Source organism: Oncorhynchus masou, chromosome 29 (assembly GCF_036934945.1).
Source record: "Oncorhynchus masou masou isolate Uvic2021 chromosome 29, UVic_Omas_1.1, whole genome shotgun sequence".
NCBI lineage: Eukaryota > Metazoa > Chordata > Actinopteri > Salmoniformes > Salmonidae > Oncorhynchus > Oncorhynchus masou.
Window position 1 is genome coordinate 39399176 of NC_088240.1, and position 23316 is coordinate 39422491.

At 40.9% G+C, this 23316-nt stretch overlaps 1 protein-coding gene across 1 annotated transcript in view; it reads left to right on the forward strand.

The window, feature by feature from the left end:
* The first annotated feature begins 19403 nt into the window (after positions 1 to 19403).
* Positions 19404 to 23316, forward strand: part of LOC135521186 (potassium voltage-gated channel subfamily H member 7-like) — a 61824-nt gene continuing 57911 nt past the window's right edge. The window contains exons 1-2 of the mRNA XM_064947116.1: positions 19404 to 19479; positions 20061 to 20291. Coding sequence (XP_064803188.1) covers positions 19404 to 19479; positions 20061 to 20291 — 307 coding nt within the window. The remainder of the gene's footprint in view (positions 19480 to 20060; positions 20292 to 23316) is intronic.

The window sequence follows — 23316 nt, forward strand, 5'->3', positions numbered from 1 at the left end:
CATAACGCTTCCACTCCTTCCACTATTAAGTTTCAAAATGTCTTTGACTTTGACGTACCTCGGTATCTGATGTTGGTCAATGTTTCCGTTGCTGCTAAGCAATCTATTCAAATGTAAAAGTACGTCGAAGTTCACAAGAACGCCGCTATCTACTGTGCCGCTCTATTAAGCATTTACCATATAACAAAATAATCTTTCTCTCAGAAACATACGCCTGATAAAGTGTGTCTCGAGTGACGTGAAGCATTTAGTAAGGAGTGCAAACATGAACCCATTGTTAAACAATGGGGTTTCCAGACAGCTTTTACCCCCAAGACCCTAAACCTCCTTCTGCTGAAGTAATGACCTTGCATCTGCTTTCTGCCTCATTGGGTCTCCGTTTTAATTCTGGATGCACAATGTCCTTAGAACAACCTGGTAATTTGCCCAGGCATGACTGTAATTGTTTATGAGGCTGTAAATGGCTTTGCAGCGCAACACTAATAGCCAGTGCAAATGGAAATTCATCATGTAGGCTATTTTTCTTACAACTACAATGTGTCCTATTTAAAGTGAACTACTTCTATTTCCCGTGTAACTACTTTCTACTCACACAGTGGTGATATCGCCTGCCTCCTTCCATTGCAGTTCCTCAGAGCATTTACAGAATGTCTGCCTATAAGACATTAGACCCGGTGGCCTTTAGCGGTGGGGGAAAGACAGTGTGGTTACAGTGTGAGACCCAGATGGGTTGTGTTCACTTCGCAAGTCAGTGAGTAATCGATAGTGTGAAGGGTGTTGCTTACGCTTCTGCAAAGTCACATTTCCCCAAATAACATTGTTTACAAACCACTTTTCCAGACAACCCCATGGCATTGCTCATCGTGAAATCAGATGACATACTTCGTATTCATGATTCTGATAACAGAGGATAAGAGCACCTACACAGTCCACCACTAGCACCAAAGCACCTGCAGAAACACATGAGCAACTACCACATGGTCTTGACAGCTTGACGAGGACCTGTGAGAAGAGATTCTGGTATTTTGTTACATACGGACAAGCCACTTTAGAAGAGTTAGTTAAGGACCTAAGGCAGTGGAGAAGGTGTCCACTTGCTGGTCAGTGTGATTGATTGAAGTGTTCTTTGGCGCTGTCTAAATTTACCCCAGCTCAATTACTTACTTTTCCATTGCCTTCGTGCTTTCTCCAATCAACAATTAGAAGCAAGTTAGTAAAGCCATGACTAAAGTATAAATCTAGGACCCACATGGACTTTAACCTTTTTTTTATGGTCAGCTGGTCAATTTCCTAATTTCCAACAACTAATATGTCGATCACAAGAATCTTTGTATTTGGATATACAAGTTAGTTATAAAATAGAACATGTCAAAGCTGCACTACTTGAAACATACATATTGTTATCAATCCACCACACACAAAAAAAAACTGTTTTATCAGATTCATTGTAAAGCATTTTTTTGTTGTTGCTAGTGTCTAGAGTTCATTGTCACAGATCAGGAGGTGTGTCTGAGTCTAGATTTGTCCTTTACAAATAGTTTACCTGATTTATTCTTACATTTTGAGAGGAGTAGTCTGTGTAATTAATGACAATTAAGTTTGAATGACTCCTTTAAGGTTAATGGACAATAGACAGGTTCCATGCCCCTTAGAGCCCATGCCCATGCCCCTACCGACATCGAATTAGAGGGGGGGGCTACGTCTGTCGCCGAACGGTTTGGCCTGCAAATGAATACCGCCTACATACCACTCTATGGACAGAGGAGGCTCTCATGAATACGATGGTGTTCTCTCCATTTGCTCTAGGATGCCCACCAGCCTTACAAGACTCGTCTGAAGGTTTCTAAAAAAAATGCATGTAAGTATATGGAAGTAGTTCACCCCCCAAAACATAGGTTAAAAAAATCCTGTTCTTTCCTATATCTCTCAGATATAGGACCGACACTTTAAACACTTTAAAACAAACTTCCTTTTGATTCATTTTGGTTGTTTTTTTGATTCATCTGTTTTTCCATGTAAGAATCTGTTATTAAATGTAAGAATGTGTTATTCAATGTAAGAATCTGCTATTCAATGTAAGAATATGTTATTCAATGTGTTTCTATGGGCTCATAGCAGCAAAGCCAAATTCATCAAATACGTGTCTTTATTTTATACCAAACGGGGTCCTAAAATTCCAAATCAAATAGCTAAATGATCCTTGCTATGACCATCTTCAAACAATTCCATATGTTGGATTGGACTCTTAATAGGGATTATGCTCGTTTTAGAAAGATATCCGGTTCAGTGCCGGTTCAAGGAATATACTCTGAACAACATCAAATGTCTTATAGAGCTCACATCTCAAAGTTATTTCTGTTCTGTGTCAATTTAGACTGGATTTTAAATAGTCGCTGTCGTAATGTGAATAAGGTTAATGAACCTGATCTACAGTGAATAATTCTAAGTGTACATGATGATAATTTCCACAAGAGGGCGGCATATAGCTTTTCATAAATCAATACATTCAACAGTGATAGCCTTCAGTACGTTCTCCAAAAGAGTATGACTTGTTAGGTTAAAAAATAGAACATTTTAACATTTTAGCTTCCTACTCAATTCTAACCTCAGTGTTCAGAAATGCAGAAGACATTGTTATAGATGAAGGTTGTTGAACAAAGCAACCCAAATAAGTACGTTAAGATTAGGCATTATCGAGCAACTAGATATAAATCAACTGAATTGCAAAAAAAAAAAAAAAAAAAGGAATTGCAACACACACTTCCTATCCAGGGAATAAACATGTACCGTACATCATGCTGCCTCATGCTACAGAAACGGGAGATAGGCTCATGCCCTTATGGGCCATTCAGGCTCGGATACGGCTTACTTAATAACTTACGTTTATCAAGTCACTCGATCGAAATAAACTAAATGAAACAAAAACGAGCATGTATTTACATAGTATAGGAACATGTAACTTGCACAAATGATGCATTTGGGCTATTCAAAGGGATGAGGAGCACATTGAAGGAGCATGAGGCAACATTCTGTTGAAGATCATTCTAATATCGGTTCTCTAAGGCAATAGCTATTATTTGTTTTACAACATGAATGAAAGTTTAATTACAATTTCATCACTGTGCTGGGAGTGATAGGATATGAGGTAGCTCAAATTAAAACAATAACTGAGTTTCAGATGAGCTGCTCCAAACAAATTACGTCTGGGAAGGGGCTGTGTAGATTTAATAAACTGATCTTTTGCCTGGTTTTGGAATATTTGTCATTCATTAATTCCGCAGCTCATTTTCATGTAATAAAAGGTAACTAGTGAGAATTAGATTGCATCGAATGAGAGGTCCTCGTTATTCCTGGAAAACCTTGAATGACGCATGTTGAATTTCCAATCTGTATGGATGACCTGTCCGTAACTGATGCCATGCTGAGGTCTGATATGTCAAGCGACAATTTACAGTAGTGGAAAACGGAAAGTGAATCCAGGTTTCAAGGGAACTCTTGATTCAAGACGCTTACTGTAGGAAAGCCATACTACTGTATAATATGTTTTACCCCTTGTAATGGAATGTCCTTCACTGGGATATATTTTCACACAAATTCTCAATTACTGTTATTTGGGGTATCTTATCGCAGGTTATCTCACTCCGGTATAGCAGTGTATACAGTTGAAGTCAGAAGTTTATATACACTTAGGTTGGAGTCATTAAAACTCGTTTTTCAACCACTCCACAAATTTCTTGTGAACAAACTATAGTTTTGGCAAGTCGGTTAGGACATCTACTTTGTGCATGACACAAGTCATTTTTTCCAACAATTGTTTACAATTACAATTAATTCACTGTATCACAATTCCAGTGGGTCAGAAGTTTACATACACTAAGTTGACTGTGCCTTTAACCTGAATGTGGTACCCTCATGCGTTTGTAAACAGCTTGGAAAATTCCAGAAAATTATGAACTTGGTACCTTCAGGCATTTGGAAATTGCTCCCAAGGATGAACCAGACTTGTGGAGGTCTACAATTTTTTTCTGAGGTCTTGGCTGATTTCTTTTGATTTTCCCATGATGTCAAGCAAAGAGGCACTGGGTTTGAAGGTAGGCCTTTAAATACATCCACGGGTACACCTCCAATTGACTCAGATGATGTCAATTAGCCTATCAGAAGCTTCTAAAGCCATGACATAATCTTCTGGAATTTTCCAAGCTGTTTACAAACGCATGAGGGTACCATGTTCATCTGTGCAAACAATAGTACGCAAGTATAAACACCATGGGACCACACAGCCGTCATTCCGCTCAGGAAAGAGACGCGTTCTGTCTCCTAGAGATGAATGTAGTTTGGTGTGAAAACTGCAAATCAATCCCAGAAAAACAGCAAAGGACCTTGTGAAGATGCTGGAGGAAACAGGTACAAAAGTATCTATATCCACAGTAAAAACGAGTCCTACATCGACATAACCTGAAAGGCCGCTCAGCAAGGAAGAAACCACCATCAAAAAGCCAGACTACGGTTTGCAACTGCACATGGGGACAAATATCGTACTTTTTGGAGAAATGTCCTCTGCTCTGATGAAACAAAAATAGAGCTGTTTGACCATAATGACCATCGTTATGTTTGGAGGGAAAGGGGGAGGCCTGCAAGCCGAAGAACACCTCCTCAACCGCGAAGCACGGGGGTGGCAACATCATGTTGTGGGGGTGCTTTGCTGCAGGAGGGACTGGTGCACTTCACAAAACAGATGGCATCATGAGAAAGGAAAATTATGTGGATATATTGAAGCAACATCTCAAGACATCAGTCAGGAAGTTAAAGCTTGGTCGCAATGGGTCTTCCAAATGGACAATGACCCCAAGCATACTTCCAAAGTTGTGGCAAAATGGCTTAAGGACAACAAAGTCAAGGTATTGGAGTGGCCATCACAAAGCCCTGACCTCAGTCCTATAGAAAATTTGTGGGCAGAACTGAAAAGGCTTGTGCGAGCAAGGAGGCCTACAAACCTGACTCAGTTACACCAGCTCTGTCAGGAGGAATGGTCCAAAATTCACCCACGTTATTGTGGGAAGCTTGTTGGAAGGCTACCCAAAATGTTTGACTCAAGTTAAATAATTTAAAGGCAATGCTACCAAATACCAATTGAGTGTATGTAAACTTCTGACCCACTGGGAATGTGATGAAGAAATTAAAGCTGAAATAAATCATTTTCTCTACTATTATTGTGACATTTCACATTCTTAAACAAAGTGGTGATCCTAACTGACCTAAGACAGGGAATTTTTACTAGGATTAAATGTCAGGAATTGTGAAAAACATCTGACTTCAACTGTAAGTCGTTTCTCCTTAACATATTCTACTCAAGTGCAAGATAATGTCAGCATAACGACAGGTTTCACATAATATATTTTGGGCTGAATGTGAATGTGGAAAGATAGCCTTAGGAAAGAGTCTGAAGGAAATGTGGCTTCTTATTTTGAAGCGTAGCATAATTTGAGAGTGTAGATTTAGGTGTGGAGAAGGGGTTTTCTGTTGGCAGTCCTCCAGAGGACCTTTGCTGTGCAGACAGACTACCCACAAAGAGAGTCCCTGGTGTGGGATGTGCCAAGCAGGCAGAGCTGAAAGAGAGGTGCTTGTCTGTGCCTGCAGAATTCAATGTAATGCACTTCCATGTGGTAAAGACACAAAGAGAGAGCTCTACGATGTAAGGGGATACGCTTTTGCCAGGTTGTTGCTTTCTATTGTAAGAAACTGCATTAGCAAGCTACATTTGAATGCTGCCAGCAGCTGAGTTTACAAACAGTCCACATGACTTGAAAATGTTTGACATTACAGTGGTTTTGTACTGATTCTAAGCCATCAAGATAAAAATGTGAAGCTTGCCGATGGGAAGCTGGCCGATGGGAAGCTGGCCGATGGGTTATGAGGAGATCACAGCCTTAGAACTATGGGAAGTCAATTTACATTAAGAAAAAGCAGGCGGGATCCATTGGGGCACAGCAGTTTCCATGGAAACGTCTAATCAAGCAGACCAATGGATCTGGCAGCAATGAGGAAATCACTCCATTGAGACCTGCCAGCAGTTTGACAACAGTAGTAATGAACTGGCTCCTTTCTAAACTACCCAAGAGGACACTAATAGTTTTGAGCTATTCCATTTCCTGTAACAGCCCTATCAAGAAATCTCCCAAAGAGAAAAAGACAGAAAACTCTATCATCCTCAATGAATATTTCCAGCTGGTTTGATAACGGCTGTTGGGTTTTGTGAATGGCATAATGAAATAATCATCAGAAAGTGCCTGCGTATCAATACATTACATTATATTCCCCATGGATATGCAAATAATCAATCTGTTTTATCTGCTGTGTTCTAATGCTCCTGCAGATACAGTAAATGCATGTCCCTTGACTGTATAGAGCAGATGTGGGCAACATGTGTGCCAGATCTGGCCCAAGAGCCTTTTCAATCTGGGGGGGATTCATACTTTGTTTTGTTTTTTAAACACTCCAGGCCACACTTGAACACCTAAAACTAGGTAGAAAGTACGTAGAAAATATAAAGGACCTATACGTTTTCAAATAACTTCCTGTTTTCTAGAGCACAAATTGCTTTTCACAAAAAAATAGTTCCATAAAGAAAATCTGTGTGGCCCTTAATTTTTAAATCCAAAGTGGCCCTTGAGACAGTTATTGCCCACCCCTGGGGCCTCAGAGAGAGTGGACCATGTCATACAAATGTACTGTAATTAGTGATGAAATTAGCTGACTCATCAGCTTCCTATATAGAGCCCCACAGTGGAGGTGTCATAATACTTATAAAACCTAGGGGTCAAACAAGGAAATTATTCCAATCATTTTTCCACCATTTCATTTTTCCCATTGGGGATTTTAAAAATACTTACAATACAGGCTGTTTTTCTTGTAGGCTTACCCTGTCGTGACGTTTTGATAACCAAAAATCTATTTCGGACACGGTGACTTTTATCAATATATTCAGCTCTATTTACTTCAGCATATTTTCCATATGAAACACTTCCTGCTCCACCTCTCTTTCTCTCTGATCATGTGCCCTTTTATCTTTTCTTTGTCTGCTGCGTAATGGTTTTGAGGCAATATTTTATTGTGTAAAACAAATCAATTATTTATGATGGAAAATTGGTACTTTGGAAAAGAGCTCAAGGATGATACCTTTAGCATGCCGTTGAAAATGGCAGGGCTATGTCCCTGGGTAAACGATCAACACTCAGGTGTTGTTGGAGACTTGGAAAGCCATTTCCATTGGAGAAATAAGGGCACTTATAGCTCAGCTCAGTGGGAAATTATTACAAGACCATTTGGAAATTATGAAAGGTTTTAAAGTGAATTCTCAAACTATATGGTTTTATATCTGTGCCCTGATTATTTGATAGACAGTAAGCCAGTAATGCTGACTCCAATGTGATGTCCTACTTAGGTACAGTGGGGTCCATAATTATTGGCACGCTTGATAAAGATGAGCAAGAAATACTGTATAAAATAAACAATACAAATATGCTATGTTGTACGCTAAATTTGGAAATTATATTATTTTCAAATAATACAATTGCTCAGAGAAATAAATATTGTTTAACAAGTAATATATAAAAAATGTAAAAAGACATGGGTCAAAATGATTGGCAACCCTATTTTCAAGACTCAAGCACCCTCCCCTTGCAAGGATAACGACACTGAGCCTTTTAAGTCCAGAGACTGAGACGGCCATTGGAAAATGTTGATTTTGTGGTCAATTAAGCATTTGTTTGTCGATTTTGATTAGTGCTGGGGGTTATTGTCTTTCTGGAAGATTCACTTGCAGTGTTATCCTCCTAGCAGAGACAACCAGGGTTTTGGCTCAAATGTCCTGGCACTTCATGCTGTTGTTGACCTTAACAGGTGCCCCGGGATCAGTGGAAATAAAATAGCCCAATCACACCAAAGATCCACCACCATATTTTGCCATAGGTATGAGGTACCTTTCTGCATGTGGTTGTGTTTTTCAACACCAAACCCACTGTTAGTGTGAGTGGCTAAAGAACTCTATTTTCATCTTATCTGACCATAGCACCAGTTCTAATCCAAGTGCCAATGCCTTTTATCAAACTCCAGGCGGTGCTATGGTCAGGCAGTGCTATGGTCAAATATTACAAAGATGAATAGTGGGCACCACCAACCCACTAGTACTGTTATCCAGCATTACACTGAAGATAATAGGAGGAGCTGAGAACGACACATAGATTAGATATGAGCCTACAGTCTCATCTCAGACAGGGACTGTAACAGTAGACAATGCAGGCAGTTCACCGTGGGGCACTGCCCGATTTGTGGGTGACATCAGGGTGAACGATCAGTCCTTGGTTACAATGTGCTGTGCCTGCCTGTCTACTGCTGTATTCTCACAGGACTAGTGCTGAGTGATTAACCAAATTTGACATTGGTCAATTTGTTGTTAAATAATAATAAAACAATGTCGGTTCAATTGCATTAATTCTATTTAGTTTGTTTTTCTTATGAGCTCAACGCACCGTTTCTAGAGGGAAATCATATCACGCATGAGAGGCATCAAATCAATAATGAACTGAGGGATGCTGTAAGGAGTTGTAGTTTTCAATAGGCAAATATTAAGCCTAGATTCAGCACAGAAAAAGTGACAATTGAAAACAATGTCCAGAACCTAGTGCGCCTATTCTATTCCATTGCACCCGCACATAGACCTCAGGAGAGAGGAATGTGCACAACACAGCAACGAGAGTGAGAGAGACTACTAAAATAGTGATTGTGTCAGACAGCTGTACAGCATAGCCAGCTGTGGCAACCCAATGATCACTGGCGCTACCCTTTCGCTAGCCAAGAGGAGCACAGAAATAACCCTAGATGGCTGGCTGGCTGCTACAGCCTGAGCAGAGATGAGATGATGACCGTAAGAAATTAAATTGTCAAGTCATCAAAAGAATAATAACCTATACACAACTGAAATGTTTTATTTTGGTAAAGTAATGTGAATAAATAATAGTAAGTGATGAGCAGTAATGGGCAGTCATTCTGTTTTGTAGTGACAATGGAATATTTTGTATGTTTTACAATTGAATGTTCTCAATTTGCGGCTTTGGAGTTTAAATTAAAAGGCTCTAAAATAATTTGAAGGTCATATTTCATCATGCATTTCATGTAAACAAAAGAAGGGAAAAAAATTGAAACCGACCAAAACCGTACCGACACCCAAGTGCACTAATTGCTCAGCCGTACACGGGACTCAGCAGCACCTCCCTATAGATAGAGACACTGGGGACACATGGTTCAGCACTGCAAATGAACGGAAAAATATGAGGTAAGGAGAGGTATCGAAGGAAGCTGTGGACTGAGCAGGATAATTGGGAGTTTTTCAACACAGCATGCATTATCATTATGCCTTAGTGATGATCAACTCAACAGAACCTCCTCTAACTCTATTAGGCTGTGACAATCAATGAGCTCATTGTTCTCTTTTTGCAACCAGACAACAGCCTGTCCTTAAAACTCAGTTCACACAGTGTGCAGGCTTTCAAATCACAACTGATAAGTCTACAACTTTGAAAAGATTGCCGACAACCCGAAACCTCAACCTCTAGTAGATTAGACTTGCAGTGGTTCTCAAACATCTCCTTGGGGAACCCCAGCCATTTCCTGTATTTGATATATTCTAGAGCTAGCCCACCTGATTCATCTAATCATCAAAGCCCGGGTGAGCTACTTCAGAGCACCAACATTATGAAAGGTCCGGGGCTCTCCGAGGAGAGGATTTGACAACCACTGGATTAGTTAAAGCCACATGAAGTGGCCAGAGGTTCAAGTCAGCGTTTGTTGTTCATTCAGTTGTTCCTTTTGTCTCATTCATGGCAGATGGTTTTGACTGCGTGTGGGATGTGGGGTATAAGCGCAGCACTCTATTTTATGTGGTGGATTATTCTCTGAGATGGGACAGTAATAGTTTATATGGACAATGAGTAAGCCCTCTGTTGTGCTGTGTTACCAGGGTGGCCCTAATCAATGGCAATGTGTGTGGGAGAGAGGGAGGGAGGGAGAGAAAAGAGAGAGGTGCGAGAGATAGGCGAGGGGAGTGAGGCAGAGTGAGAGGCAGAGAGAGAGGCAGAGAGAGAGTGAGGGAAAGAGCGCAGGGGTGGGCACTGCAGGGGACAGAGAGATGGAGTCCCTGCCTGCCTCCATGTATGCCTGGCCTACTGTGAGACCTGGATTAGGCACTGTACTGCTGTTTTCAAATTGCTCTAAATTCCCAGAGATTAAGGGGGAAATGAATGAACAGTGACAATCTGTCATGAGGGGAATGCTTAATGTCCAAACAGCCATGCAATATCGAAAAAACATCCTTAAAAAGCAATATGCAGTGTGCAGAGAGTCATGTTTGAAGATCTATTACTGCTCATTATACCTGGCTAAAAAGTCGGAAATATATTTTCTACAACAAGCATGAACAGTACTGGGTATGTTAACTGTTTTATAAGGAGGTTTACATTGCTTTGCTCATTTTCAAGGTTTAAAGAGCACCCTTTGGGCTAACGATCAATGTCCTTAGCTGAATAATACTGGCAATCTGAATTATATGAAGCTCTCCACTGTTAGTGGGGCTTTTAACGCCAGTCCTTAAGAGATACACCGGTACTTTTGTATACTTTTTAATCGGTAGTTCTGAAAGTAGCCCTCACAATTGAGTACCATATGAGCAGATATGTGCATTATTGCTCTCTCTCTATCTCTCTCCATTGTGTATCCATGTGCATGGGGTTTTCCACTGAGCCGGTGGGTCTGCCCTACATGCTATGTGACCCACACTGTGCAGGCCTGAGCCAGCCTTGTTTTTCCCCCCACACGCAACCTCATTTGACTTGAACACAAGATTGTGCCTCCCCCCCAAAAAAAATAAGTTCATGCTTGTGGCCCTCTCACTCAAGTCAGCCATAGAGAAAAGTTGCTCCAGCTATAACTATGCTACAAATGTGGAAATGATGCTATTGATACTTGGTGTCAGGCCAAGAAGAGAAAACTAGATTGAGATATCAATGGAGGAGTCGTTCATGAAAGACAAAAGGCAGACAAATAATAGATATCGGATGCTTTTCCGAGATGGCCTCAAGGAAGAGAAACACGAGTGCCTCATCCAGTGTTGGACATCCATAAAAGTCATATTTGGTCAAAAGGTAAGAGATGAAACGTATTGTGTTCAGTGAGAAGCTTATTTTGTTTGTGTAAAGTGGAATGGGTCTGTGTCGCCATTAGCTACGCTAGCCAACATTCTGTCTGTCATCATAGCTAGCTAGCGATCATTGTATTTTTTTATTTGCATTTTATTAAGGATCCCTATTCCAAGGCAAACAAGATTAAGGCAATTACATCACCCACCCATCACCCACCTACATCATACAACATGTTATTACATCACTACTGTACCACTACATACTGTATCTACAATACAAAATGTAGAATACTGAAATAAAAACAATTACAACATTACAATGTATAGTGCCTCAAGAAAGTATTCATAACCCTTGAATTGTTCCACATTTTGTGGTGGCACTTCCTGATACACACAATAACCCATGATAACGAAGTAAAAACATGTTTTTGGAAAAATATATACTTAAAAAAAATGAAAACGAAATACAGAAATATCTAATTTACATAAGTCTTCACACCCCCGAGTCAATACTTTGTAGAACCACCATTGGCATTGATTACAGCTCTTTGGCTTCATGACTTTTTAGCCAGGCATACAATGAGCAGTAATAGATCTTCAAACATGACCCTCTGTGCGACTCATTTCCCACTTTGACACACGTGTTCAGTCAGCGCAGAAGAAGCATGTTACGCCCGAGGACAGCGCAACTCAACCAACTGGCATTTGAAGGGGAACTTACAAGCATATTTTGGGGGAGAATTGAATGCAACTCCTTTGAAATTATACAACTAAAACAATCTAGCTGGTTGATTTCATACAAATCTTGCTTTAGTGTGTATTGCGCTGTCCAAGGTGCTGACAAAAGCGCAGCAGGATATCGTGCCATTGAACCTGTCACTTCTTGGCGAAAAGCATTTTTTGAACTTTCATGTCCATTGTGGTAGTGCATGATACCAGCAGAATTCAATATAATTCCAATGCAAGAACGCAAATGACGCGCCTGGGTATAGCTACATATCAGTATGTTTCATCATAGAAATAGATACGTTATAATATGGTTTTCTTGGTAACCTGTTGGTTTTCGTTCCTGTAATGGAAGTGTACGTATTGGAAACATGTTTATAGTAGGCTGGCATTGCTTAATTGATCATGTGGGTCGAATTTGATTCACAGAAGTGTATTGTGCCATATCACAATGTGTTGCTGAACTCATGAGGGAGCGGCATGATTCTCCATGTTGGAAGCGGGCCTATAGGCCTATTTATTTTGCAAGACAGCTGTGCACGGCTGCATCTCACTGTAGTAGACTATAGGCTATGTTTTGGTTACCGTATATAGACAGGTGTGTGCCTTTCCAAATTATGTCTAATCAATTGAATGTACCACAGGTGGACTCCAATCAAGTTGTAGAATTTCGAGTCGCTTAGCAAAGGGTCTGAATAATCACGTAAATAAGGTATTACTGGTTTTTTTTAAAGATGTTTCTGCTTTGTCATTATGGGGTATTGTATGTAGATTGATGAGGGGGGGAAAACTATTTAATCCATTTTAGAATATGGCAGTAATGTAGCAAAATGTGGAAAAATTCAATGGGTCTGAATAGTTTCCGAATGCACTGTATATGGCTCTGGCTATAGCTAGCCTAGCTCGACTAACAAACAGCCATGTTTTTGTGGTTGTTGTTGTTTTTTAGGGGATAGATCAGCTACCAAATTAGCAGATATATTTGGAGTCTATTAAATAACATTACTTGCATAATTTCTATTCCCCTTTTTAAATATATATTTTTTATTATGCCCCTAACCCCCAGTTGTATAAAACACATCAGTTCATAAATCAGTGTTCATAAAAACATGATGCATAGCCTATATACCTTACCTCTTTGGATGACATTTTGAAAATAATAGCAATTGTTTACCCAATCCATGCAACGACTCTGTTAGATAGCTGCAGTCTCGTCAGTCTTGTGCGAACTCATGCATCTAGCTAGCTGGAACTCAAATTGCTAGTGGGCAGGTCCATGTGGGCCAAGCTTGCCGTGCGTCACTAAAATGTGTGTAGATTCCCTATATAGGGAAAATGCCACCGCGCAGCTTTCATAAAACTGTTGCTTTCAAACTAGGGATTTCATGGCTAATTGAGGTAAAACAGTAATTCTGCTCAGAGATTATGCACGTATGAACTACACATGGACACATCCAGCCCAAAGGGAGGTTTAAACAATAACGACGAGGTTTAGCCCATTTCGCCAAAGTCCCGGAGAATGTCTTTAATGTCAGACTACTCCAGACTCTGCATAGGGAATAATAGATCAGGGTAACTGCTCCCTTCAATGTAATAGAGGAGGACCTACTGGTACCTACTGGCACTATCTGTTTGCCAATGTTATAAAGCCTCATAACTTCTACTTCTACAGTTCTGCGAGTCTCTGACATCTCCCAGGAGTACAGATACAGTAGTACAAACAGTATATTGTATTCTACAAAGCATCATATGGTTTTAATAGCTTTTAGTTAAAGGGATAGCTCACCCAAATTACAACATGATACATTGGTTTCTTTACCCTGTAAGAAGTGTATGGACAAGGTCAGACAGCAATCCATGCTTTGGTTTTTGTTTACCTGACCAGTCTCCAAATGATAACATTTTATTATTTTTGTCTTAACAAACCAATGTCAATATCCCCTATATAAGCATTTTGTGTTTAGGATTCGGCGCTCTCACCGCCGCGGCCCGGGTTCGATTCCCGGTCAGGGAACTACTCTTTAAGGTTCCCGAGTGGTACAGTGGTCTAAAGCACTGCATCTCAGCAAGAGGCGTCACTACAGTCCCTGGTTCAAATCCAGGCTGTATCACATCTGGTTGTAATTGGGATTCCCATAGCCTACAATTGCAGCCCACAATTGGCCCAGCATCGTCCGGGTTTGGCTGGGGTAGGCCATCATTGCAAATAAGAATTTGTTCTTAACTGACTTGCCTAGTTAAATAAAGGTTAAATTAAAATAGTATATTTCAAAATATTTAATATGCGTGTAATTAGGACACCAGTAACCAGCAGCCATTAGAGAGATCAAACTACTGCTGGTAAGTAGGTGCCCTCACAATGTCATGGTTTGCAATCAAAGTGAGCGCCAGCCATCATAGTTCCAGCTGTGCCAGCTAGTTCTATTTCCAGTCTTTCACACCCAGGATGCTGGCTGCTGAGAGATGAGGGACCAGATTGGAGCATCTGTAATGTCCATACCCAAGGGCACTAAGGGCTCGGTGGGGGACTATTTGCCTTGTGTGGAACACTCAAACGAGGTCAGTAGATATATCCCCTCACCCACCCGAAGCTTCTCCTCTGCCGTAAACACTCAGCATATTTTATCACATAAATCAAACACACTCATGTGACTATGATGCATTAGTCAAGTCTTGCACTCTTCCTAGCTCAGATCCATTTCCACATAAGAAATTCAGCTTTAATTGTACTGTATGGATGAAATGAAAAAGCATGCCAAGATTTTACCCATAACCCATAACTTGATTTTGGGTGAATGATGACCGCCCTGGTACATATCTGCAAGGTCCCAGTGTAACTGGTATAACTGTAGAATGAGTAACGAGGGAGGCCTGCTGATTCCCTTAATGCAACTGTGATTGAATAAAAGCCCACAGATAAAGCTCTGAGGCCAGAGGTAGGCTGTGTTTTCCTGTAAGCCACACCAACAGCACGGCTAATACACAGTGGCACCACCACGCCTTGCCGAGATCACGACACACCAGCTGAGGGCTAAAATACACTCACATTCACTCTGGGTCTATAAATACACTACATGACCAAAATTATGCGGACACCTGATCGTTTGAACATCTCATTCCAAATCATGGGCATTAGTATGGAGTGGGCCGCCCCCTTTTTCGATATAACAGCCTCCACTCTTTTGGGAAGGCTTTCGATGTTGGAACATTCCTGCGGGGCCTTGCTTCCATTCAGCTACAAGAGCAGTGATGTCGGACACTGATGTTGGGCGATTAGGCCTGGTTCACTGTCGGCGTTCCAATTCATCCTAAAGGTGTTCGATGGGGTGAGGTTAGGCCTTTGGGCAGGCCAGTCAAGTTCTTCCATGCCGATCTCGACAAACCATTTCTGTATGGACCTCACATTGTGCACGTGGGCATTGTCATGCTGAAACAGGAAAGGCCCTTTCCCAAACTGTTGCCACAAAGTCGGAAGAACAGAATCATCTAGAATGTCATTGTATGCTGTAGCGTTAAGATTTCCATTCACTGGAACTAAGGGGCCTAGCCTGAACAATGAAAAACAATTCATTAAAAAAAAATCTTCCTCCACCAAACTTTACATTTGGCACTATGCATTGGGGCAGGTAGCATTCTCATGGCATCCACCAAACCCAGATTAATCCATTGGACAGGTGAAGCGTGATTCACCACCGTAGAGAACGCACTTCCACTGCTCCAGAGTCCAATGGTTGCAAGCTTTATACCAATCCAGCCAACACTTGGGATTGCGCATAGTGATCTTAGGCTTGTGTGCGTCTGCTTGGCCATGGAAACCCATTTCATGATGCTCCCAATAAACATTTATTGTGCTGTCTTTGTTTGGAAATTGGTATTGAGTGTTGCAACCAAGGACAGACGATTTTTACGCGCTACGCGCTTCAGTACTAGGCGGTCCCGTTCTGTGAGCTTATGTGACCTACCACTTCGTGGCTGAACTGTTGTTGCTCCTATACATTTACACCTCACAATAACAGCACTTACAGTTGACCGGGGCAGCTCTAGCAGGACTGAAATTTTCGTTAACTGACTTGTTGGAAAGGTGGCATCCTATGACGGTGCCATGTTGAAAGCCACTGAGTTCTTCAGTAAGGCCATTCTACTGCCAATGTTTGTCTATGGAGATTGCATGGCTGAAGTCAGTTGAAGTCAAAAGTTTACATACACCTAAGTTGAAGTCATTAAAACTCGTTTTTCAACCACTCCACATATTTCTTGTTAACAAACTATAGTTTTGCAAGTCGGTCTGGACATCTACTTTGTGCGTGACACCAGTCATTTTTCCAACAATTGTTTACAGACAGATTATTTCACTTATAATTCATTGTATCACAATTCCAGTGGGTCAGAATTGTACATACACTAGGTTGACTGTGCCTTCAAACAGCTTGGAAAATTCCAGGAAATTATGTCATAGCTTTAGAAGTTTCTGATATGCTAATTGGCATCATTTGAGTCAATTGGAGGTGTACCTGTGGTTGTATTTCAAGGCCTAACTTCAAACTCAGTGCCTCTTTGCTTGACATCATGGGAAAATCAAAAGAAATCAGCCAAGACCTCAGAAAAAATTGTAGACCTCCACAAGTCTGGTTCATCCTTATTAGCAATTTCCAAACGCCTGAAGGCACCAGATTCATCTGTACAAATAATAGTAAGTATAAACACCATGGGACCACGGAGCCATCAGACCGCTCAGGAAGGAGACACGTTCTGTCTCCTAGAGATGAATGTACTTGGTGTGAAAACTGCGAATCAATCCCAGAAAAACAGCAAAGGACCTTGTGAAGATGCTGGAGGAAACAGGTACAAAATATCTATAACCACAGTAAAACGAGTCTTATATCGGCATAACCTGAAAGGCCGCTCAGCAAGGAAGAAGCCACTTCTCCAAATCCGCCATAAAAAAGCCAGACTACCGTTTGCAACTGCACATGGGGACAAAGATTGTACTTTTTGGAGAAATGTCCTCTGGTCTGATGAAACAAAAAATATAACTTGTTGGCCATAATGACTATCGTTATGTTTGGAGGAAAAAGGGGGAGGCCTGCAAGCTGAAGAACACCATCATGAACTGGTGCACTTCACAAACTAGATGGCATCATGAGTCAGGAAGTTAAAGCTTGGTCACAAATGGGTCTTCCAAGCATACTTCCAACGTTGTGGCGAAATGGCTTAAGGACAACAAAGTCCAGGTATTGGAGTGGCCATCACAAAGCCCTGACCACAATCCAATAGAAAATATGTGGGCAGAACTGAAAAAGCGTGTGCGAGCAAGGAGGCCTACAAACCTGACTCTGTTAGACCAGCTCTGTCAGTAGGAATGGGCCAAAATTCACCCAACTTATTGTGGGAAGCTTGTGGAAGGCTGCCCGAAACGTTTGACCCAAGTTAAACAATTTAAAGACAATGCTACCAAATACTTATTGGGTGTATGTAAACTTCTGACCCACTGGGAATGTGATGAAAGAAATAAAAGCTGAAACAAATCATTCTCTCTACAATTATGCTGACATTTCACATTCTTAAAATAAAGTGGTGATCCTAACTGACGTAAGACAGTGAATGTTTTACTAGGATTACATGTCAGGAATTGTGAAAACTGAGTTTAAATGTATTTGGCTAAGGTGTATGTAAACTTCCGACTTCAACTGTAGGCCCTTTTCAAAGGTATTAGTTGGGTTTTAGGGTCAGTCGAAACAAGCAGAACTTCAGAAGTCTTCCCTCTTCCGCCTACTTCCCTCAGGCATCTAATATGATTGTAAATGGAGACAACTACAATATAGACACTGAGTCATGTATCACTATGTAAATTGCAGACCTCCTGCCATTAGGGGCTATTTCAGAGGCCTGTCCAGGAGCCCTGTTGAGTATGATGGCTTTATTGTGTGTTAGGGCTGTTGTAACATCAGTGCATGTGGCCCTGAAACAGATGGCAAAACATTGTGTAAGGAGGTTTCTGAATGATGGCTGCCTCATATTGATTTTATACACCTGTCAGAAGTGGGTGTGGCTGAAATAGCGAATCCACTCATTTTAAGGGGTGTCCACATACTTTTGCTCATATAGTGTATGTATCGCCAGATGCCAAAATATGGCTAAATTGAGATGAGAGTATATATTTATTCTGTTGTATATTTGCTTGCAGTTCAATGGTGCTGATATAAATATCAGACAGATTAAAATAGCAGTGCTGGAAAAAAAGAATGCTGGAAGACAAAATATTATGTAAGACTTTGTAATAGCTGACAGTGAAATGAGAAGAGAAGCGGACACGTGCAGCACACATGCTAAGGCTCTCTATTATACACATGGTTGTGTTTGTCAGTCATGCCTTCATTCAACCCGTTTTCTTAATGGAGCAGATAGGCAATGAGCTCCTATACTGAAATACATGGACAGATGTTGCAGGACAGTATGAAGGGCTTTTCATTCTGCACACATTTGCATATCTTTACGGAGATTATCTGAGCTGTGTATTAGACAGGTATGGGTTTCATATAAATTGGAATGCAACACTGAATCAATTTAAACTATGTTTTGCTACACAACAAGGTAGAACTATACAATTAATTAAAAACTGTCAATAGGCTATATAATCAATGCAAAACAATATTTTATAGGAAATCAAGAGGTCTCAATTGCGCCCATGTGTCATCGCTGAAACTTCAGCACCATGGACAAGTCCTCGTGCGCTATTACTAGGCTACAGCATACAGTAAGTAGGCTACTCACAATTTGTTACAGAACGCTTTCATGTTATCAGTTTGAAATTATAACGCTCAAGATGTACATTAATGACATAACAAATACGATGGATAAAGTACATACTTCATACATCGTGCACTTTGTACTTTATTTGTACTTTGCACTCAAAGCTTTTTCATAAATATTCTGTCCATGGATGCTATATTGTACGTAAATAAAAAAAACACGTGGCTGCAACTCAAAGATGCAACTCGTTGAGCACGTATTACATGCGCACTGAAGAGGACCTACTGTACAGGTTTTCGAGATTGCTTGACTGATGTATGCTTTCTCAGCACTAAGAATGAACCTTACCCGAGGTGGCAGCGCTGTGCACTAAGCCCCTAGGGGTAACGTCACTCCCCTGGCATATCAGCCCCTGTCCTCTAGTCGTCCACCACATCACCACAGAGAACGTCAAGATCGCATCCATCTTCAACTAGAAATGGTTTACAAACTACATCTGACCCAGGCAATCCTCCCCGATTCCGTGCGTATCGGTACGGAGTCATTCAAATGCTCCCGCATGCATGCAGGCTAAAGCGTATTCTTGTGAATTTGGGAAAGGTCATTTAAAGTGGAAAGTGCGTGTGCGTCGAGTAGGCTATGATTTGTGACAAAGGAAATATAAAGAAGAGGAAGCTACAACAGTAACTTCAGGTCTCATTGCGAAAGCGCCTTTATACAACACTACGGAATAATCATGCCTGTTCGGAGAGGTCACGTTGCGCCACAAAATACATTTCTTGGAATAATAATACGGAAATTCGAGGGACAGAGTAAGTATACCATCCCAAGTATCATTATTTTAATCTAAAGCGTTATTCTTGGCATTGTGGCAGTCGTGTATATCAGTCTGTTTGGAAATGAAGTTAGGTTTTAAAAACAGTTTGAACTTGTCCAATTGAGAATAGGGTTTGTTCATTGAAATCAATTTGTTAGTGACAAATCAGTGTCAGTAATGTACTTTGTTGAGCTTTACTATATCTTCATGATCTATTACTATCTATTTACTATCTATTTAGTATCATTAGTGGTGGATGAGTTGAGCCTCCTCCTTTGGGTGTCTAGAAAATAAATATATTAGTCCAATCAATTATTATTATGATTTTGATATCTCCTATGCTCCTGTATGCTTCAGGTCAATAGTTTTACTCAGGAATCAAGTTGTTTCAAAAAGTCTCAAAAATGATTTAAAAATATATATCACCTTTGTAATAATAAAATCAAGTATTGGACTGTCTTTAGTTTACAAATACAGCAATGTTCAAAAACTCTCAAATTGTAATGTATTACCTCTAGACTGCAGTACATAAAGATTGGTTTGATAGCATTGTGTATCATTTTTGTTTTCTTACAGATAGGAAATTTGTTATAGCCAATGCCCGGGTACAGAACTGTGCGATCATCTACTGTAATGACGGCTTCTGTGAGATGACCGGCTATTCCAGACCGGATGTCATGCAGAAGCCATGCACCTGTGACTTCCTCCACGGCGAGAACACTGACACACATGCCATCAGCCAGGTGGCCCAGGCTCTGATGGGCTCAGAGGAGCGCAAGGTGGAAATCACATATCACCGCAAAGATGGTGAGTCAGTGAACCAGGCCAGCGACAGACTGGAGAGGTGGTGGTATGCACTAGGTGCGACAGGCTGCCTCTGAGAAACCATAAACTACAGTCCCACCACAAGACAGCCCCCTTAATCATTTCAAATGTGTCCCAAATGGCATACTATTCTCTATGTAGTGCACTACTGTTGTACTTTTAACCAGAGACCTGTGGATTCTAGTGCACCATATAGGAAATAGGCTGCCATTTGGGATGGTCCCTTGTTTTGGTTAGCTGAGCTCTTAAATATGGCGCTATGCTATTAGAGACACAGTCAGTGAACACAGTAGAGATGAGGTGACACAGTCAGTGAACACAGTAGAGATGAGGTGACACAGTCAGTGAACACAGTAGAGATGAGGTGACACAGTCAGTGAACACAGTAGAGATGAGGTGACACAGTCAGTGAACACAGTAGAGATGAGGTGACACAGTCTTGACAGGGCACTTGACAACGAGAAGTAATGAGAGCCTTTCTTTCCATCAAGTGTTTGTCTCCATTGACCTGTGTTATAAACGTCGCTATTCGTGTAGATGCTACTTTTCTGATCTTCTGTACAGTGGACTACTGTGCAGTAAACTGTGGCTGTTATGTGAGTATTTAGTCTATGACAAGATAATTATAATTATCCACAAGCCAATTCAAGGGTTGGGTATTTTCTTTCTTGGAAAACAACATTTATAGGAAAGGACAAAAAAATCTATCCATAACAAATTGTGGAAAAACATTTCCGACCCATGTATGATGTGGATCTTCCCTTGCATTTACTGAAATATGCTATGTCTGGAAACTATTATAGGGAGCTACCATCAATTACAATTCCTGTCTTAATCCATAACTGATATCATCGTTCTGGTTATGAGGCACAATGTCACGAGAGAGTTTCAGGGAATGTTATTATACTCTAAGCGAGGAAGCAAGCTAACCTATGACAATGATCTCTGGCTTGATAAAAAACAAACATTTGCCATTGCATAATGGAGGCATAATCAGTGGCTTGGCAGACAATACCAGAAGTCTGAACATGACATTGTATTAAGACCATGGCATATGAGAGGTATTAAAGTGACATTCAGCATCTAGCAGTATGAACCAGCAGATCATATCAATTTCAGATGTGTTGTATGTATGGCAGGGGTAAAATGGTAGTTTACTTTATCTTAGTCCTAGTTGTGACCAAGATACACGCAGCAGAGAGAGAGTGAATCTTGACTCTGACAAGGTTAACAGGGATTGGTCAGCTGCCATGACACAATAGGGAGTAGTGTGTTATTTCTGACAGAGGAATGGAAAGTGCTGTCTCAGTTCCCTCTGGTCTAGCGCACAGTTTGCTTCGACTCACCTTCCAGTCTCCAAGGCTGTTCTAGACTATTTTAATGAGGATACAAATAGCTCATAGCGATTCAATGCACAGTCTTGTTTCACAGTGAAAATAAATCAATGAATGTCTGCAGTATGTGAATGCCATCCCACAAAATCTCTCAACAGTGGAGAGACAGCCAAGCCCAGCCACAATTCTTAAAGAGAAATCTATGAGAGTATGAACAAACAATTAATTTAGTACTCAATGTACCATCATCAGACTGGAACTGTAAACATGTCACAGACCAGTGCTGTTTCCAAATAGTACCCTATTCCCTACACAGTGCACAAAATGTATGCACTATATTTCCAAAAGTGTGGCATTTGGAATGCACACCAGCTTCACAGGTGGGCTTTTCTATTTTCCTTTCAATTTGTTTCCTACACAAATTGGATTTAACTGTCGGTTCAGAGTTTTTCCCACAGAGATCCTATTAAATTACTATTCTATTTCCTAATTCTATGTTTTTTCCTGACCACATGAACTGACCTGAAAAAACTCTGGGCCTTACTCATTAACCACACAAATACAAGGACAAGGAGTTGCCGTAACTGTACAGTATGTCTATGAGGCATTGTTATTCCGTCATATGTTCCAGGTCCTTGACTCCTCTGGCAAAACAAAACCAAAATACATCTCATTTTTCACTCCAAAAGCAGATGTTGTTTTCCTCTTCTAGCCCTGTTTGACCGTTCTCGTGAGGACCTTGAGTCCTCTTTGGCTTCCATTTCCTTGGGCCACTGTGTTCCACATGGGTGGAGTGCTTTTTTAGCTAAACCCTAGACATGATATGAACTGTTTTCAGTGCAGGCAGCAGTACTGCCGCCCTCTGTGAAGTCACATTGAATTAAAATGAAGTTGACGCTCAATGACACATCTACACATGTAATGCCACTAATATCATCTTCAGGCAGAGTGCTTTTTGGTCAGTATAATACCCTCTCCAAGTCAATGTGATGTCGCACCCCTTTTCGGGGTATAGTATATGACGACAGGAAGTCAGGTTGAATTTTGTTTGTGCCTTGGCTCACAGCCGGTAGCCTAGCAGTTGAGTGTTGGGCCAGTAAACCAAAAATTGCTGGTTCCAATCTCTGAGCCGTCTAGGTGATTAAATTGTCGATGTGCCCTTGAGCAAGGCACTTAACCCTAATTGCTACTGTAAGTCGCTCTGGATAAGAGCATCTGCTAAATGACTCAAATGTGAATGTCATTTTCTTCTCTTATGTGGTTAACTATACTGTGTACATAATGAAACATTTGCCTTGGCGCTTTGCAGCTCCCTAAACGGACTGGAGATGTACAGGAAGATCCAGATAGTTCCATTTTTTATCTTCCTGAAGCAGCAGTCATCAGCCTAGGCAGATTTCTGCTAATCACGTGAAAATCAGAGCCAGATGCTCCTCTAGTAAGTTGAAAATGTATTTTTTGAATCCTGGAGAAAGAGAATTACACAAAATACCCCAGGGGGCTCTTTGAAAATGTACCACTGTGGAGAGCGGGGTTTTAAAGGCACTTCAGTCACTGTGCAGTTCTGTATTAACTCAATGTGTCGATCATGGTTAATAAGGAATGGGAGCAGAGTAAAAGCCATAAGACACATTCAAATGGAATCATTACACTTGCTCTCCCACCCTCCCTCC